Below are 19,950 nucleotides of genomic sequence, written 5' to 3'. Positions count from 1 at the left end.
GAGAGTGTTTTATTTTTTTGCTTTGTTCTTATGGTGGCTTTACAGTTGATATAAATAAAACATTTGTCTTATACATTTGTTTTATTTAAGTACTGTACTATATTTGTAAAATGAAACACTGGCTTATTTTCAACAAAAGTATCATGAGTCTGCGTATTAAGTAATTGCCCACCCCTATTCCGAGGTACGAAGTTGTAGGCTCCCACCTGGAATCTACTAACACCAGGATAGGGGAGTTTTATGATTTCATTTTTGTTTTAATGTATCAAAGTATTATCCTGCAATAAATTTATACAAAAGTGTTATATTTTTATAAAAAAATAATTAATAAAGATTTATATTAATAAATAGTATTTATTTTAGCAATGACTTAAATCTCTCCACCCCTCCTCAGAAAGTGTAATCCTCCGGATGTTTTGCATTGCTGTTTTATCCTGGTTGCTGCGCGCAATATTGCTAAGTGACGGTATTGACAAACATAAAGTCTGCAAATGTAATGCGGACATCAGGATGTCGCACCCCAGACGCAATGGGTTGTAATTAAGGTAAGCAGGGTGACAACAATTAACAGTGTAAACTACAAATTTTCATTTTCCATTAGTACAATTATGAATATTTAACATATAAGAACATAAGAAAGTTTACAAACGAGAGGAGGCCATTCGGCCCATCTTGCTCGTTTGGTTGTATGTGTTTGGTAAAGTACAATTAGGAAAATAACATTACTTGTGGCACACAGCACATACAGAGACGTCTTTCTTTAGCTTTGAAATAAAGAATGGTGTCGAACACGATTACAGAAGCAGTGATAATAATATCCTTGCGTGGCACCAGTGCTTGTTGCATAGACACGGTATCGACTGCAATATTATTATTATTATTTTTTATTTCTTAGCAGACGCCCTTCCAGGGTGACTTACAATTGTTACAAGATATCACATTATTTTTACATCCAATTACATTCTTTTTTACACATTATTTTTACATACAATTACCCATTTATACTGTTGGGTTTTTTACTGGAGCAATCTAGATAAAGTACCATGCTCAAGGGTAAAGCAGCAGTGTCCCCCACCTGGGATTGAACCCACGACCCTCCGGTCAAGAGTCCAGAGCCCTAACCACGACTCCACACTGCTGCCCAATAGCGCTGGTCAGCGGTCTTAGATTTTTTGTACTGTGCACCAACAAGTGATTGGTGGGAAGTTTTGCACTCTCCTAAGTAAAATAAAACTAATTCATGTTGCAAAGGCTAGTATTTACTAGTATCTAGTATTCCTCCATTATAGAGTGGAGGAAACGCCTTGAAAACCTGGAGCATCAGATAGTGCAGAGAAGCAAGGGTTTAACAGCTTGAGTTAAGCGCATATACCACATTCCCTTGTGGTGTTTGTGTGTAATCAAAGCCCTTCGAAGATAATTAGTGTGGATTGTTTTCCAGGCAGGATCTGCAGTCACTGAGTCTGGGACGTCCCGTGAAAGCGGTGCCAGGGTACCAGATGTCTGTGGAGTTGGCAGTGACCGGCGTGCAGGCCTTCCGCGCCCCATCCAGGACAGGGGGGGGCTGCAGAGGGGATGTTCTAGGAGGAGTGCTGTTCAGTGGTGCCAGGAGAGATGGAGCATCGCAGTCCCAGCTCTGCCATCCCACCATGCCAGAGGTCCCCACGACGCCCCTTTCAAAGAGCTCCCCGCTCAGCAGAGCTAGCCTCAGAAAGAAGAACAAGTACAGGTGGGTCCTACCAGGGATTCAACATGCACACTGCAGGATTCTCACATTATTATCATCAGTGTTGTGGTTGTATTAAAATAGACTGGTGAGGAAAATATCTGAGCAATGAGTTCATGTCCTCATAGCTCTTTCATTATTTTCATCACGCCTCTTGATTAAGATTCGCAGCCTGTAACACTTATTGTGCTGCAGTTCAAATATGGATTGCATCTAAACCACTGGAGTGAAACTGACAAACTGCTTAGAAAGCCATTGGGTAGAAAGCTGCAGAAATGCATTTCAAATGTGCGCATGCTGTATACCAAAATAAAGTTTAAAAAAGAAAAAAGCGCACCAGTGATACTATTAGAAGATATAACTAAATGGATTTTTAAATCTTGGTTTTTTTTCTGTTTGAACAGACAGGAGCTAACAAAACAACTGTTAGAAAATCCTAATAAGAATTGCAGTCAGCGGATCTCACATGTTCCTGTGTGAAAGACACACATTATTTATTTGTTTTTTTAATGGTGTTTTTGTCTAAGATGTTGGTGAAGATGTGTCGCTCGCACCATGGAGATATGTCAATGCTCCTTTTCCTCATCCCTCACTCTGCTGCAAGCATGCACATGAAGGAGTGCAGTACACTTTGAAAACGCATCAGTCCTAGCTTGATTAGTAGCATAGTGCAAGGCTTCTTGTAAAGGAAAACACTTCTTGGTTTTCCTGTGACTTTGTTTTTTTTTGTTCACCAATTCCTACACATTTATTTTTTTACCCTGATGTGTGTTTAGCCCCCGTAGCAATCAGAAGTGGATGACGTGAATTAGCTGTGATTGCAGTGTTGAGTTGGCTTGTCCTGGCATATGTTCTATTTATTGTATGTAACTGTAACCAGCTGTCTGACACAGTCAGTTAAAATGCTGAAAGACAAATGGTTTGAAGGGAGCCCTGTGCATGTCTGTTTTTCAGGTTGAAGAGCCACACTCCTACCTATTGCGATGAGTCCCTATTTGGCTCCCCTGAGGAAGCCCCTGCCTGGAAGTCCCCCTGGACAAAGAAGGATGATATTCATAAATCCCGCCCTCTCCTCTGGACCCCGCCCACTCTGCACACATGCACCACACAGGCCCCTCCCACAAACCCAGCCAAAGCGCCCCCCTTGAAAGAAACCCCACTGGAAACGCAGCATGGCAGCACAGAGTTCCTCTATGAAAGCAAGAGGAATTTCTGGAACCCCCCAGAGAGTGAGGAAGACGAGGGAATGGGGCCCAACTTGTCCTGGGTAGGTGAAAAAGGAGCTACAAGGAATTCTAGAGAGGTGGAACTGAGACAGAGACCTGCTTCAGCATTCACAGACCTCGCAGGGAGGCAAGCTAATGGTAGGGTCCGGTCAGCCAGACTGAGCAAGCCCGTCTGGAGACCCAAGACCACGGGCTCCATCAAGACTAAACCCCCCTGGAGGTATTAAAGTGACCAGCTAACCAAGGAGAAGCATTGGAGCAGCAAGAATTAACATGAAAGAGCTGTGCATGGTTTGTGATAGGGAGTGCTTAGTGAACATACAGGAAGGAATCTATCTCACAAGGCTGTGTTGAACCTGAAGGCTTTTCCCGAATTATAAAGGTGATTTGGACTAGTCGTTAGCCCTCCTAGTGATAGTAAAGGGTCCTTGTACATGGTGCATGTATATGTCCTATTGCATGATTTGGATGAAGGGTGAGGTGAGATATACACTATGGTTAATGTGTATATGGCACCTTGAGATGAGTTTTGCACTAAATGTGTTCCTGTGTGTGTGTGTGTTGGAGTGTGTGTCTTTGTATAATGAAAAGGGACCACAAACAAATGTGGATAGAAAAGATTTGTTTTTATTTTATTTTAGTTTTTTTGCTGGATTTCTTGTAGCTACTGGGAGGGGAGAGGGGTACAAGCACTTATATGAAGTGAAGTGTCCAGAACACTAGTTATTGCAACTGAACCTCAATGTAGAAGTAATCTACTAAAACAGTTTTAAGTATCCTTTACCAATTGTAAATATTAGTGGGTCCTCCCTTAGCGTTGATTCCTATTCCTGGCACTGCCTGCGTGTTGGCATGGAGGCAGTGTGGACATGTCCTATTGTCTTAGTCTATGTTTGTCATGCTGTTGGCATGGAGGCAGTGTGGACACATCATTGTCTTACTCTATCTTTGTCATGGTGTGTAACAGATTGATTACAAGCCATTTGCTACTACTGTCTTCTAGGCTCCCTTGTAAATGAGATGCAAATCTCAAGTTTTGCAGTATTAATTACCACAGTAATCTGATATGTTTTTCATTGTGCAGATAATCAAATCCCCAATCCTTTCCCTTTTCATAAAATCAATTGAATTTGATTAATAATGTACTTCTTTCATACAAGTGATGTTGGTATTTGTATAACTGTTTGTATAAATTAATTAGGAGATGTGATACTTTTTATTGGACTAACTAAACAGTAATTAATCATAAGCTTTCAAGACCTCAGAGGTCTCTTCTTCAGGTAAAAGCTTTCCTACTTTCACCTGAAGAGACTTTTGAGCAGCGCTCCAGATAAGGTTTTGGGTCTGGGAGTAACTTACCCTCAAATTTTAACACTAAGGGAGTAAAGTGGATTTTCAGGGGGTAAAATGCAACATTACCTTGAAGTCATGAGTAATCTCGATAAATACTGTACAATCTTTAATGGTAATGGGGTAGGCATTAAAAAAGAGCCTTCCATTTTAACTGCAATGTTACTTTGAACTACTGTACAACCATGCGTGTGTTATACAAGATTCTTTATCGGCTCAGCGAATTTTTTTCGAGGTATCACACTGACTCTGCCAATTAATTGTGTTACTTATATTTTAACATTAAATTCTTAAACTCAGTGAACATGTTAACTTCAATATCAAATCATACAGGTAAATAAAATAAGGACATTCATTAATAAGTTATACAAAAGTTAGTTTAATATTATAGGCGCCTTTTTGTAGTGGGGTGTTTACGCTTCAACCTGTGTAGCTTCAGCTTTTTTTTATTCTTACTGTGATTGGCTGCAAAGACAACAGGGCTAGCCAGAGATTGGATAATGTTTGTTGGGTTGTTCTTGGGTACAGTATCCTAGTAACTGAAGACATTCTATTCTGGGAGATGTAGTTGTTAGTGGAAGTTTTAGGGGAGGCAGACAAGCTGTGCAGCAAAATTGCTATGCGATTTTTAAGCATTAAATTCAAATTGAGTGCGTATTCCGGCTTTTTTATTGTGTAAAAACGGCAGGTATGCTATCTGGACCGCTGCCTTTGTCTTGAAAGCTTGTGATTATTTATTGTTTAGTTAGTCTCTTTGTCTATCATCTCTGGACTGATGCGGCTACCATTTAATCTATGATATAATTGAATGTGTTTAATTTTTATTTTTTATTTTTATGAAAATACCATTTAATAAATATTTTTCTTCCTCAAAGGTCATTGTCTTTGAACACGAGTACTGTTATTCACTGAGTGTAAGAGGTAGTCCTTATATAAAGATGCCTACATACAGTCAGTCACACTGTCACGCTGCAGATAAAATAGGATGTAATATTGACAGTACATTTGGAGATAATGATGCAAATGTTTTTTGGGGTATGGACTTTTTTATGCAATACCAATAATATTTCTGAAGCACCACAAGTGCCCCTGTTAAAAATGCTATATCTACTAGAGGTACTATAACTAGGCTACAATTGTGACAATATCCACCTTCGGAGACACAGGCTTTGTGTGCATCTCTGCAATGCAAACAGCTGAGGTTCTTAGGGTGAACAATAAGAACACAGTAAAGCATTTGTAGTTGAATGTAGATTTCTTTTTACATAATACATCCAATTGATATATTTCTTTCAATGGACTCGAGAGGAAGAGTGCCACAGGATGTGCATATATATTAACAGAATCAGTATGTGCCAGTACTGCAGCAGACCCTTGGTACAGCACGTTCGTGTCACAGTGTAGAGAAAGTACAGCTGCTTTTAACAAGCAGTAGCTTGTTTTATTCTGGTCAAATTCATTCTCTTGATTGAATAATAAAACAAGATGATTACTGATCCTTGAAATCGGCTCTTTATCAAACATTATGGCCAAATATACAGTCGGCTCTCATTTAATATGAATTTCAAGGGTCCAGCAAATAAATGTCATATCAGTAATTCTTATTCTCTGGAGTTTAAGCCAAATGCATAACGAGTTTGTTTTAAGGAGAATTGTATATGTATATATAATATATATATACCGGTAATATATGTTTTAACCCCCCACCCCCCCCCCCCCCCCCAAAAAAAAAAAAAAATTAAAAGGGAGAAATGTTTTAGCTTTACAGTATTTAAATCTACAGAGGCCTTGCATATGGAAAAAAAATGCACAGTGCAGTTAATGAAGTTTTGTGGTTCAAGGTTTTATTTTGATACCTGTCTAGGGAATTAGAAATGATCGAAAGTGCTATTGATGTCTTCTGTTTTCCAGAGCATTATTCTGCCGCAACATCTTTGAGAGACCTGTGAGAATGTTATGCTAATAAGAGGTAGAGTCGTTAGAAGCATAGCAGGGTGAACATAAGGAAAGTTACAAACAAGAGGAGGCCACTCGGTCAGTTCCTTAAAGCTAATTGATCCAAGATCCCAATGAATCAGCAGCTTGGCAATGGCTTGGCAATCCATTCCATACACCCACCTACGCCATTTATTACTTGTACATCTTTAACCCCTTAGCAGTGTGTTAAACTAGATTTTCCTGATGCACAATGATTTAGGGTGGTTTCACAATGGATACTGAATGTTTCTTAGGAGATGGCTACAAAGCACTTCTTGTTTACAGTGTAAAAATCTACATTGAGCTTCATTTCAGTATTACATTACTGCTTTTTGCACAGATGGGGGAAGTCATCACTGACACAAGTCACAAAAATACCAGCTAGAAACGGACCCCAGTGCACTGCTGGAGAAACGATTCCATATGTGAAGCAGGAAATATCCCCTAGATTCTAGTTATGCCTAACTTTAATACTTTGTGAAACTCAATTAGAGTAGAATAAGAAATCCTCAATTCTCCAGAACTGAATTGAAGACATTGTGATCCCCACGACCCTCCTCTCTTTCCACCACAAACCTATGGCAGCCAAAAGACAACTGTACCAACATTGAACTAAAAGCGTGAGGGGTCTTGCAGTCCCACTTTTAGTTGAAGTCTTGCAGTAGTGGTTTGCTTAAAGGATTCTGTTTTGTTTAAACCTTTTATTTTGTTCCTGTGTTTTGTTCCTTTTTTTAGTTTGCTGCAGTTGTGCTCTGGGTCGCTATCCCACTCTAACACTACCTGTGGCAGGATTGCATCACGGCTAAGGCTGTTAACTGGCAGCAAGGAAATCCAGAATTGGAAAGCTGCAGTTTCAGCACTGTCACACACTTTTATTAACAACAATCAGGAACAAAATAAAAGGTTTAAGCAAAACTTAATACTTCCTATCCAATGTTATTTTCTCATAAGTACCTATGACAGTGTTATGGGCAGAACGGAATCCTGAGTGACAGCGAAACTAGTCTGGAAAACAGAAGGAGGATAAAGATAGGCAAGAAAAGATTTTTTAAGACTGATGCAAATTAAAAATGATTGTGCATTTGTTCAATCTACCAGTGCCAGTTTATTTCTTGCCCTTCTTCCCTTTGCCCTTCTTCCCTTTCCCTTTCTTTCCCTTCTTCTTGCTCTTCATCATCTTGCGCACCTTGTACCCCTTCCAGAGAGCCTGGATGAGTGTGGCGGCACGGATCATGAGGACGAGCTCGCGCTCCTCCTGCTCCTTCTTCTCCCGGGCTAGACGCCGCTCCTCCATGATCTGACTGTACTCCTGATCCAGCACTGCGAAATGCTCCTCCAGCTCCTTCAGCTCCCCTTGCTCCTCAGTGTACACTGCATGCAGCTGCTCCAGCTCCACCTGCAGACATAGGAGCCAGCCCCACAGGCCACTTTTAAAGGAATCTCATTTCATAGGGTACAGTCTGTTTTTTAATGTTCCTAGGGTTTTGAATCTGTCTACACCACCTAGTAATCTATTCCATTCTCTGGGTAAAAAAACTGATTCTTCTGTTGTGAATTTAATTCTATTAGCTTTATATGTGCCCTGTGTCCTAAGTTTGAAGTTGTGACTTGTGTTAACTGGGTTGTCTATTCTATGCCATTGTAGGAACATAACAGGTTAATAATACGATTCAGCATATAGGTCTGGAGGCAGCTGGCCAAGTCCCCATGACAACCGGAAAGATACGGAGTGTAGTCTTTTGTTCTTTGTGTTTTAAACATATTTTTAATTGTATAGATACTGCAAAACTGTAATAAAAGATGAAAAAGGGAGTAGTCTAACTTGGTAACCATAACAACACCGATAAGTGAGGCCCACAGTCTCGACCAGGTTTGACTCCCTAGAGTTGCCAGGTGTTGCGGCTGATTCAATATAGTTATTGTGAGCAATGAGAGATATTGTAAGTTTGGAAAACTTCAAGGGCAACCAAAAGGCTGTCTTTGTTTTTGAGTGAGTTTGTACAGTAAGTCAGAGAAAATGTGCTGTCAACATATAGCAAGCAAAGTCAGAAAAAGGGAGCGTGCGTATAACATCTTTAACCAACAACTCCAAATGAATAAGTCAGAGAAAAAGGAGCTTGCTTTTAATAACTGGACAGCAACACTGCTAGTACCATCCAGCAAATACCCACATAAATAATACGTCAGAAGAAGCAGCAGCAACATTTGAAACTGCAAGCTCTGAATAACATCTAGAAAACACCCAATAAGATCGTTTAAAGGATATATTAACTTACAAATAACTTCACTACATCATTAAAGAAGACAATTAATGATTCAAAGACTCAATTAATGGACTGAATTGAGCTACCAGGAACGATCAATTTTACTGAAAAAATGTTTGTTTTGTTAAACAAAGACTGAAAGGGCACACTGCGCTACAAGACGTCACGCATGGTCAACACTGCATCAACTCTGTGAAACAATGCGTATTCCCAATTAAACTAAAGAATAGAAAGACTTAAAGAAACTATACTTGGAGGAATTAAATACATGTACATTTGCAGAAAGATTGATAGTGGTGTAATGTAAAAGGGGTGTGTGTTATACTTAGTTTTCTTACAAAAAGAAAGGTTAGTATTTAATCTCCCGTGAAAGTAAATTACAGCTAACAGCTAAAATATTTAGCTGTTAGCTGTGATCTATGAACTTGAATAAGGGGGCTGAATGTTATCTTCCTTAAAGATCAGATGAATGGGTGTTAAACTAATTAAAGGATATATTTTAACAACAGATTGATCAAAATTAAGAACGATGAACTATTAATATCCTATTAATTAGAATGTATTAAATTTATATTCATTTATTTCCTGACTCATACTTAAACAATTATCCTGGTTGCATATTCATATTATTAGATTTACTGAATTAGTTATTACAGAATGCACATTCTTATAGACAATTAATGTAATGCTTTCAATTGTAATTGACATTTACACTAAGATTATGCCTAACCAGTATTGCTTACTGAAATTAAATAGCTGATTTATTACACTTTCCTACTGCATTTTAGTCACAAACCTTTGACAAAAGTCATAAAAGATAGAACAATGTTGCATGTTTTATTGTGCTATTGTTTCTCGCGATCTTGAGCTCGTTTGGGAGAAATTTGTAACTAAGAGTGTTAACTGAATGAAACCATTACACACATTAATTATCTTAATTGGGTTCTTTAAACTTCTGGGTTTTAAAATGTATTTTTTATAAAGCAATACATGCGTTAAGATAACTCAAAATGTTCATAATCATAACAAGTTGCTCTTTAGCATCCCTGCTCTTCATGTCATGTCCAGAGTAGACTAGATCCGCAGGACAGTGCAGTACTAACAGCATGCTAGGGCACTGCTTGAGCTCTGGCTCATAGAGAATAGCGCCCTGTACTGTCCTTCAGGCAGGAATCAGTGTCCTGCAGTGACATGACCCTCCTGCACATTGTATACCCCAGGGTAGAACTTCTTTACCTGTTTCTCTCCCATGTCTGCATCGTATTTCTGTATCCAGTTTTCAATCTCTGTTTCCACTTTGTACTTCCTCTAAAGGAAAGGAAGGGGATAAACATCAATACATAAATCTCAAAGATGTGATCATTTTTCTATTTTAGTCCCATCATCAACAAAATGATGCATATCATTACAATATGCTGCATTTAACAGACTTAAGGCTGCTTCAAATTGCTCTAACTAACCACTACAAAAAAATAAATATTACATGTAAAATGTATTGTCATATGAACTCTGTCAAAAACTGTAACCCCACCAGGTTATCTCTTGAAACATGATCAAGCCTACATGTTCATCACATAGTGATATGTAGGCTGTGGTTAGTGTCGATGTTCACACTGGTCCTACGCTCCCACAACCCTCTAGGAGTGGGCGTAAATACCTCAGATATATTGTATGATCAATACAATGTGATTAATGCATCACACCTCAATCACACTGCATCCTGTGTCAAAGCTGAAGGGAAAATAGAAATTGAATAACAGTGGAGACCATTTTGGTTGCTGTAATTCTATTGGTTTATAAAGACTGAACTGATGTTTGGAAACAAATACAACTGTTTCATATCCTACAATATTTCCATTCCCTTTTAAGTGTTTACCACAGGTAATTTAGTGGTTTACTATGCCTAGGCCCTACACCATGAATTTCCAACGCTTTGCCATACTGAACTGTGATTTACTGTAGCATGATTCAACAATGCTTTCACTGTGTTTTATAACACTAAGGGTGCTTAATGGGACACCCCCCACACACACCATGCAATAGATACAATGTGAAACAAGCTCCTAATCAAATTCTGATTTGATTCAATGTCGCTGCAGATCAGAGAAACACTGCGGGTGATAAAGCAGCACTGTATTGCACTAGCTCACCTTCCTGAGTGCCAGCTCAGACTCACAGTTCTCTGTGATCAGGTTGTTCAGCAGCACTGTGTTATTGCACTAGCTCACCTTCCTGAGTGCCAGCTTGGACTCACAGTTCTCTGTGATCAGGTTGTTCAGCAGCACTGTGTTATTGCACTAGCTCACCTTCCTGAGTGCCAGCTCAGACTCACAGTTCTCTGTGATCAGGTTGTTCAGCTGGCTCCGCAGCTGGGTGATCTCCTGCTGCAGTTTGCCGCACTTCACTTCCGAGGCCTTCTGGTCAGACTGGAGCTGCTTGTCCGACTCATGCCGTGTCTTCTTGAGGAAGTCATCGGAGAGCTTCTCTGTCTGGTGAAGGGAGCTCTTCAGCTGACGGATCATCTCATTCTTTTTGGAGATCTGAGGGAGACGTGATCAGTTATATGATAAGCAAGTTACCAGCCTTTCCAATATGGGGATCACCTTGTTGCTTAGGGAACCATGTTGGTAATACATTCACCCCGGAAGCTAATCAGATCCATCCACAAGACAAAGGTGTCTGGAGATCTCAACATAGTCCCCAGTGGACATTAGTTTATGTCACAATTCAGCAGAACTAGCAGCCTCTACTTTCTTGACAAATCCTAGAAAGGCATAATGTTCATTCATATAAGTTTATAAATGATGTATATAAAAAATACTGAAGAGTGTTTTTTATCCTTCTTATTTTACTCCTTTGATGTATTTTCTGTAGTATGATATACATTATAATGTTGTTTTCCAGCTAATTTAAATTATACTTTTTTTTAAATAATGCTCCTTTGCATTGTGACTGATTGAACATGAAAACCCATGTTTGTCCCAGCTCTAGATGCCAACAGGTTTCTTCCACATACAAACTGATGCTAATGCAACCTAGCTTCATGTCTTATTTCATAAATGGATGACACTGCTGTCTGCACACAGAGGGCTGTAGAGAGAACACCAATCCTGATTGACTTGTAAAGCTGGAGAGGTGAAAGCATATCTCTTGAATCCACTGCATCACCCAACCTCCCCCGGGTTCAGCAGCTGAGAAGCTCTGTGTTTCTTACCTCTCTGTCCTGAATGAGAAGCTCTGTGTTTCTTACCTCCCTGTCCTGAATGAGAAGCTCTGTGTTTCTTACCTCTGTGTCTCTGTCCTGAATGAGAAGCTCTGTGTTTCTTACCTCTCTGTCCTGAATGAGAAGCTCTGTGTTTCTTACCTCTCTGTCCTGAATGAGAAGCTCTGTGTTTCTTACCTTTGTGTCTCTGTCCTGAATAGCTCTGTGTTTCTTACCTCTCTGTCCTGAATGAGAAGCTCTGTGTTTCTTACCTCTCTGTCCTGAATGAGAAGCTCTGTGTTTCTTACCTCTGTGTCTCTGTCCTGAATGAGAAGCTCTGTGTTTCTTACCTCTCTGTCCTGAATGAGAAGCTCTGTGTTTCTTACCTCTCTGTCCTGAATGAGAAGCTCTGTGTTTCTTACCTCTCTGTCCTGAATGAGAAGCTCTGTGTTTCTTACCTCTCTGTCCTGAATGAGAAGCTCTGTGTTTCTTACCTCTGTATCCCTGTCCTGAATAGCGGACTCCACATCTGCCTCCAGAGCGCTGACCACCACCATGTTCTTGTGGTGCTGCAGGGCGACCTCCTGGACATAGCGGGCCCTCTCGCGGTCCTCTGCAGGCCCTGTGAGCAGCTTGTCAAAGACGATGCCCCGCAGCTCAGTCAGGCCTCTCACCAGCTCCTGCCCAGCTGGGTCACGCTTGCCCTTCTCTGACCGCAGGGTCTGGCACGCCACCGGGTTGGCCTGGAAGCAGGGTTGGGTTGAGCACAGATTATTAAACATATCTCACTGTCAATTTTATATATTTAGTATATATAATCTGATTGTCTTATAATTTGTTAAAGGCATGTATAATGTATTTTTCCTGTGAGACTAGTGGCCAGTTTTGAGTTGAAGATGGTGTTTCTTGGTTAAATGGTTGTGGGAAAAGACATGGCTACAGCTGGATAGTTAACAGCCAATTTAGGAATTAGAGTCCCAGCTGTAACAAAAGCCAGGAGGGACAGCGGCTCTCCAGTAAGAGGATTGGGCACCCCTGCTCTAAAGCCTCTTGTGTCGTCTCTCTGCCTCCACCTGCACACACTGTTCCCTACTTGAAAGGAGCTGCCTATTTTTCAACCACTAGGGGCGCCCTTGCACTATACAGTTAGCACTCACATACCCATACGATTTTGAAGGTTAAACGCCTCATATGTGAAAGGACTGTGTTTTAAAATAAGTAGGCCTACTTATTTTTAACAGAAGTAGTATTTTAATTCAGAACGATATGATTCTGAAAATATCACTTGCCAAAAGAGACGACACGTTAACTCAGTGCTGCCCAAACCCAGTCCTGGAGAGCCCCTAGCCAGCAGGTTTTATAGGTCACCTTTAATCATCAATTTCTTAACACCTGGAACAATATCACTGTGATCAATTAAGCAGGTGGTTTATTAAGTGAAGTCATTTAGAGATCATTTGGTACAAAAAATGAACTACCCTTTTCAGCCCTCAATGGCCTGGATTACATGCTGGGAAAATGTCATGACTTATCTGTCTACTGTCATGACTTATTTAAGGTGGTATGGCTGGATTATAATTTTAGATCATTTTGGTTTGTTTAATTGAACAATTCCTGCTTTGAAACTTCATGTTGTATTTGATTTTTGTATAATGTATTACATTTGTATTCAAACATAAACTAAACATAAACCAAAACTAACTAAAATTGTAATCCAGACCGTACCACCTTAAATAAGTCATGACAGTAAACAAGTCATGACATTTTCCCAGCATGTAAACTGGTCCAATGACCAGAGTTCCCTTAATTAAACAAGTTATTTGCTTAATTGATCAATAACTTTCATGCGTTCCCAGTCTTCAGAAATTAGCGATTTAGGGTGACCTACAAAACTTACTGGATAGGGGCTCTCCAGGGCCGTGTTTGGGCAGCACTGCGTTAACTGTAATACAAAACATGCTTTTAAATCTGGTACCTATTGTAGCAGTATGTAAAATTTCCCATTAACGACCCAACAGCAAAATTAAATCTAAATGTTATCCATGCACAGAACTGTGTACAACGTAAAAGGGAATGTAATTTAGCAAAAGATTAACAAAACAAAAAAACACAGTTTCCAGAAATAAAACAGTATCCAAAATTGCAGACTATAGTGTTCGATAAGACCCTAAAGATAACAGATTTAAAAACAATACATCACAGTATTTAAAACAGTTTAATGATTAACTGTTACATTAACCTAGCTAGTCTCGTTCACTTTGTTTTGGCTGCATTTTTGTCAGGTGAAACTGGAGGAAGAGCTGTGCAGACTGATTTGGAATTAGAGAGAAAAAAACGTGGGCTGTGACGGATATTAAAATATATTGTAACATTGAAGAGATGGGCTTTGTATCAGAAAACTGGTGACTGAGTTGGAAATCGCATGTGATGGGTAAGTGCATTAATTTGTTACATATATATACAGACGTGCTCAAATTTGTTGGTACCCCTCCACAAAAAATGAAGAATGCACAATTTTCTCTGAAATAACTTGAAACTGACAAAAGTAATTGGCATCCACCATTGTTTATTCCATATTTAATAGAAATCAGACTTTGCTTTTGATTTTTTATTCAACATAATATTGTAAATAAAAAAACAAATGAAAATGGCATGGACAAAAATGATGGGACCCCTAACCTAATATTCTGTTGCACAACCTTTAGAGGCAATCACTGCAATCAAACATTTTTTGTAGCTCTCAAATCGGCATGTGTTACTGTTTCTGCACTCATGGGATCTTTGGTATTAATGCATATACTAGAGTGTTTCACTGGAGCAAGGGGAAACTTCTACAAGGCCAGTATGAAAATTACGACTGATAATTTATTTGCCTGAAAGTGAGTTTGTTGACAATTTGTAAAGGAACAAAATCTAACAAACCCACTATTTCAAGGAGGAAAGAAACTTTATACCTTTCCTCATCACACAAATGCCACTTTGCTTCGGCTTCCTCAGAGATTGCCCCAAAGGTGAAATATGCTGGAACTTTATTAAACGTACCAAGTATCGAGGAGGGCAGAAACAGCCATAAATGATGATGAAGTACACATATAATTTCCATACAATCCAGCTTTATACACAGGTTTATTTAAGTAAAACTAGCCATACTTGAAAGTGCTTGCTGAAGTGTAAATCATGTATAGATTTTTGTAAATATATGTTCATATATAACTGATACAGCCAGGTCTCACTATTCCAGAACAATACCTGGAAAAGTCGCAGGACGTTCCTGAGTGAGCTGCGGATGGCTTGCTGCAGTGCTCCCATCTCTCCCCATCGGGGCTCCTGCCTCTCCAGCAGGGTTTGTAGATTGTCTCCCAGCCGGCGATGCTCCTGCAGGGCCCCTGTCAGCTCGGCTCCCAGCACCACTCCAAAGCGATCCAGGCTGTGCAGGCAGTACGGCAGCAGGGTGCTCAGCTCTGCCTTCCTGATGCACTCCTCCAGGACTGAGGCGATGCGCTGAGCCTCCAGGCAGCTCAGCTTCTTGCTGGCAGGGTCCAGGATTTTCAGAGAGTCCTTGGCGGCTCGGGTCCGAGGCTGAGGGGTGTGAGAGCCCTTCAGCTGGGCAGGATCATCGAGCTGCTGGGGCAGGACTGCCAGCTCTGTAGCCATGTTCAACTGCTTGATGACTTTCAAACTGGAGTGCTGGAATACAAAAGTGAACAGTATAAATGACTTGTTTCAAACAGTGCAGATGTATTGCTTTATAATGAATTGTTTCAGTGAATTCAGAATTAATGTAATATACAGATAATCATGTACAGTTAGAAACATTGAACATAAAGAGTGTTCTATCCCTATTCTCATAGTTGTCAAGGAATGTGGTGAAGAACTCCCTGGTGTTAACCTTTTAACTGTACTTGTGTTCTACACTGTACATAAAGTTATACAGCACCATGCTTGGCTTGGTACAAAGGGGCAGTGACATGCCCACCTCCCCTTTTTAAAGGTGTAATAACCAAGGTGTTAAAAATTGATTTCCTTACCCCTCATTAGCATAACAACATTCTCCAGCACTTGATTGATTGCTTTTGCTAATTTAGTTTTTTATTCTTTGCTCAGATTAAGTCAATTTCTTGTGTTACAGGTAATAGAAGCCCATCTGCGGCTTAGAATGAGCTTTGCTATGCTGTACACATCAGTATAAATGGAGTGATGTGAGGAGTAGGGCATTACCTCTATAAAATGAACACCTTAGCTTGAGGTGAACATGGATGTACACGTACTACTACTGCTATTTGCCTTGCCTTGCAAGAGAATATTAATCATTATCCTAACAATAATAAAGTAAGGAAACCGTTTCAATAGTTGAAATATAAACCATGAAAATATAATTACTATAGGTTGGAATCCAAATAATTATGAAACTGTGAGCGTCCGAAACAACGAGCCTAGCCCAGAATAGAGGAAAAACACATCTCCCAAATGCTTTGCTTTGATCTTTTAATTTCTTATCAAATAAAAATACATTAGAACTGGCTCATTGTAGTTCAATATGTTCCGACTTCTGAAACCAAGCCCAGTATTACAAGTTTTAATATTGTCATGTTATTAAAACACACACACACATACACACTCACTCCACACACACACACACACTCACTCCACACACACACACACAAAAACAAAATACAAAAAAATTGGAAAAGAAAATTGATGATATTCACCAGCCAACGAACTTTTATTGTAGATTCCAAGTTGTACAGATCTCTGGTGAATTCGTGAAGGTTGTGACTGGACTTGGTATTATCTCTGGTGAATTCGTGAAGGTTGTGACTGGACTACGGTATTTCTGAATCCTTGCTGCACCGCTTTCTGTATTTTTATGAATAAATGTTCCCAATAAAATACGTCTAACAACTGTCACAATGCTAAAGCTCCTAACAGAAGCTTGTTTCTGCCTAGTGGTTTATCTATGTTGCTAAGATACCGCTCTTCGGGAGGCGTTCCTTTGATGATCGATGGTTGAAGAAACCAATCATACGTAACAGCCTTTAACAGCAGTGCCTTTGGGAAATGCAGTCTGTAAGTTCACATTTGCCTTCTCTTTATGCAGACTACAAAGTTTGTTTGTTGTTTTTATTAAATATCTGTCTCTAAATATAACTGAATTCTCAATGCTAATATTGGTATGTTAGTTTAGCTCAATGTGTGTGACGTTATCTAAATTATTTAATATAACGGGAAGGTTGCCAATGTCTACTGGGAGGGTCCCGTGCCAACGTCACTAGTCAGCCGTCTTCTGTCCCGCGGGACAGGCGAGGTCCAGCCTAGCTTCTAAGGAGTGGCATGTCATTTCACCAATCACAAGAGCGAGTTAGGATTCCTCCGCCAACCGGTAACCAATCGAGCTGGAGATTGGGCAGGTCTTCCAAACTGGATGTACTGGGTTGTGTTCTGTCTGTTCGGTTTTTGTTGATATAGAAGTAGGGCAAGGTTAAAGGTGACCCCAATTGTAATATTTTTTATGATAATTCATTTTTGTTAGTGTTATTTTTTTTTTTTAACATTTAAAAGCGGTTGCAGTATTATACGGCGCGTGACTTTACTGGATGAACACGGTACCGACTGTGTAGTCAGAGATTTCCTTACATGTTTGTATTTGTGTGAAGAAGTTACTGGCTTGTTTTGTCAGTTTCTGTTATGTTAATATTTATGTATTTGTGCCGTTTGACTACTCGAAACTGAAAAAATACAGGTCTTATGTATAATTGTATCGCACTTAATTGCGCATGTTAAATATATAAGTAACGTCTTCTGAATATTAATGTTTGCGTATTTCTATTGAGTGTTTGCTCCTGCAAAATCTTCTAGGTTTAACTTTTAAACAGCAACGCATTGCCAGTGAAACTGTATGACTCGTTCATTCATGCGTTTTGTATACTATTCAGAAAGTGCCCTTACAATAAGCATATCAGTATTTTAAAATTGGGCTATGACAGTTGAAGTCTTAGTGTTCTGTGGTCAGTCTTGACGGGCAGTTCTGAGAAATAACCCAGGATACTGATAGTGAGGGGAGCCCGGCCGGTCTGGTATGGCAGTGAACATGGACGATGACGATGTGCCGCTCATACTCATCTGGGACGAAGCGAGCAGTGGGTTGCTGTCCAACGAAGATCCGGAGAGAGTCGAGGTGCCCAGTGAAAGTAAGCACTTTTTGTGTGTGTGTGTGTGTCTGTTTGGGACTATGTACAGGACCGAAATGTGTGTCCAATTTACTGCCACAGCTAATGGCAAATGCTGAACTGCCACTGTTGTGTTTCTGAACAGGAAACGCACACACATCACATGCAAAAAAAAAACAAATTCTCAATTAAAGAGTGATGCTTTGTGGTTTCTGTTGAAATCTGTGATACTTGGTGTTTTCTCGGTGTAGGGCAGTGGTACCGTGTAAGGTCGGGAAATAGTAAGCGGTCAAAAATTGCTAAGTTTTTATTTCAAGTCTTGTAATGCATGTGCATTTATTTATTTATTTATTTTTTCAATATATACACCGATAGCGGTACAGACTACAACCCGACGTGAGTGAAGCAAGAAAGTATTGCAGGCTACTGATATATGCTTGCTTTAAATATATACATTTCAGAACCATTAGATGTGTTCCTAAGTTAATACAGACCTTAACATTGCGTTAACACAATATGCAGATTTATCGTGAAATCTACAGTATTTTCACATTTTTACATGTATTTTCACATGTGATTGTGTTCTCTCATTTAAACAGATAGATATAATATATAATGATTGTATTAAATTAGGTGTATATGCATACTGCCTGTGTGTACTGTATACCAAGGATTCGACATTAGATATGTTATTATGCTGGCTATAGCTCGATAATAAAGTTATAAAATAGTGTTTGCAGTTTACCTATTCACTATATAGCAGTGTTACCATGTAAATGTAAGCAATGGTAATATGTACAGTTCACTCTGGCTCTAATGGTATAAGAGTGTGATGAAGTGCCATTCGTTTTTCATCAGGGAAGTCTAGCGAGTATATTTCCTGACCCCCCTCACATGAGATTATGTCATAAACGTGACTGAGGCGAGTCATCAAAGTTTGACACCAAATCAAATGACCCTCCTTCTGACCTTTTCAGGATCCTTCACTTTATGAAGCCTAATCAACGTGTTAATGCCTGTTGAACTTCACTGCAGTCCAAAATACCAAAACACTACGAAAACACCTCTACAATATCCCATTACACACATTCATAATATACACTATTTTGTATTTAATTATATCCTGATGTAACTATCACTGACACTGTTATCTGCTCCGTTATTGAATCGTATTTTGTCATACTTGTACTTGCTAGAACCAAAGTCATTGTATTTATCTTGCTCTTAATTGTATTATTACTTGTACTGTGATTCTTGAAATGTATTTTTGTTCACGACTGTAAGTCGCCCTGGATAAGGGCGTCTGCTAAGAAATAAATAATAATAATAATACTACACCATGAAAACAAAGACCTATCAGTTGTGAGCATTATTGTATTGTATTATTGTCATTATTATTGTTCAGGAGAATAGCCCTAATATTGATGCATAAAAAGCGTAACAAAAAAGGTAAAATATACAGAATATTAAAATGTGCACAACTACAGTATACTGTACTGCATCCCTATGATAAAAAAAAAAACAGATAACCCGTTGGACTCTTGGAGAATTGCAGGGAACTATGTCTGTTTCCAAGGAATAAGCTTAGGGAGTCCCTTCATCGAAATAAAACCAGCATGCCACGAATAGATAAAAGATAATTACCACTATTTAAAATGTCATGCAAGTAATTTAACCAGCTAACACAGGGCTGTAAGCGATCGGCAAAAACAAACACAAATACTGCTCAGAGTTATCGTTGTGATCTTAGTATAGCCCCATACCTGTAAAGCCTATTGCACTTAAAATGACATCTCTTATGATAATAATAATAAAAGTTATCTTGACACATTTTTAAATGAGATCTCCAGGCATACAGGGCTCCGACTAAGGGTACATTGATTTAGAAGTGCTGTGATTGACAACTGCTCAAATCACTACGTAGATCACCCACAAAAATCGTGTATGTTTGCAATTTTAGATAACCCAATTTGTTGCTCATCAGTTAGTCACGTAAATTTGCTGAATTGTGAAAACAATGATATTAAAAATAACTTTA

The 19,950-nt window shown here is 39.3% G+C and overlaps 3 protein-coding genes across 4 annotated transcripts in view; 2 read left to right on the top strand and 1 right to left on the bottom strand.

Annotated features, from left to right (window-relative positions):
- Window positions 1–388: 388 nt before the first annotated feature.
- LOC117426420 (RBPJ-interacting and tubulin-associated protein 1-like) lies at window positions 389–5,179 on the top strand. Its single transcript, XM_059033368.1, has 3 exons — window positions 389–545; window positions 1,442–1,729; window positions 2,681–5,179. The coding sequence occupies exons 2-3, from the start codon at window positions 1,500–1,502 to the stop codon at window positions 3,177–3,179; spliced, it is 729 nt and encodes a 242-aa protein (XP_058889351.1). The 5' UTR covers window positions 389–545; window positions 1,442–1,499; the 3' UTR covers window positions 3,180–5,179.
- A 2,181-nt stretch (window positions 5,180–7,360) lies between these two features.
- On the bottom strand, window positions 7,361–16,969 carry iqcd (IQ motif containing D). 2 transcript variants are annotated; one of them, XM_059033366.1, is made up of 6 exons: window positions 16,455–16,969; window positions 14,995–15,432; window positions 12,240–12,488; window positions 10,850–11,083; window positions 9,780–9,851; window positions 7,361–7,675 (listed from the first exon to the last, which is right to left on the bottom strand). In XM_059033366.1, exons 2-6 carry the CDS (start codon window positions 15,397–15,399, stop codon window positions 7,385–7,387), a joined length of 1,251 nt encoding a protein of 416 aa, XP_058889349.1. In that variant the 5' UTR covers window positions 15,400–15,432; window positions 16,455–16,969; the 3' UTR covers window positions 7,361–7,384. The 2 variants fall into 2 exon arrangements, with proteins under 2 accessions (XP_058889349.1, XP_058889350.1); XM_059033367.1 differs by having other exon boundaries at window positions 16,467–16,969.
- A 59-nt stretch (window positions 16,970–17,028) lies between these two features.
- LOC117426975 (two pore channel protein 1) overlaps window positions 17,029–19,950 on the top strand; it is a 36,658-nt gene continuing 33,736 nt past the window's right edge. The window contains exon 1 of the mRNA XM_034045260.3: window positions 17,029–17,933. Coding sequence (XP_033901151.2) covers window positions 17,822–17,933 — 112 coding nt within the window. The 5' untranslated portion in view covers window positions 17,029–17,821. The remainder of the gene's footprint in view (window positions 17,934–19,950) is intronic.

This window comes from Acipenser ruthenus, chromosome 11 (genome assembly GCF_902713425.1).
Source record: "Acipenser ruthenus chromosome 11, fAciRut3.2 maternal haplotype, whole genome shotgun sequence".
Taxonomy (NCBI): Eukaryota; Metazoa; Chordata; class Actinopteri; order Acipenseriformes; family Acipenseridae; genus Acipenser; species Acipenser ruthenus.
Note: the sequence above shows the minus strand (reverse complement) of the source record. Positions and strands in the feature narration are given on the sequence as shown.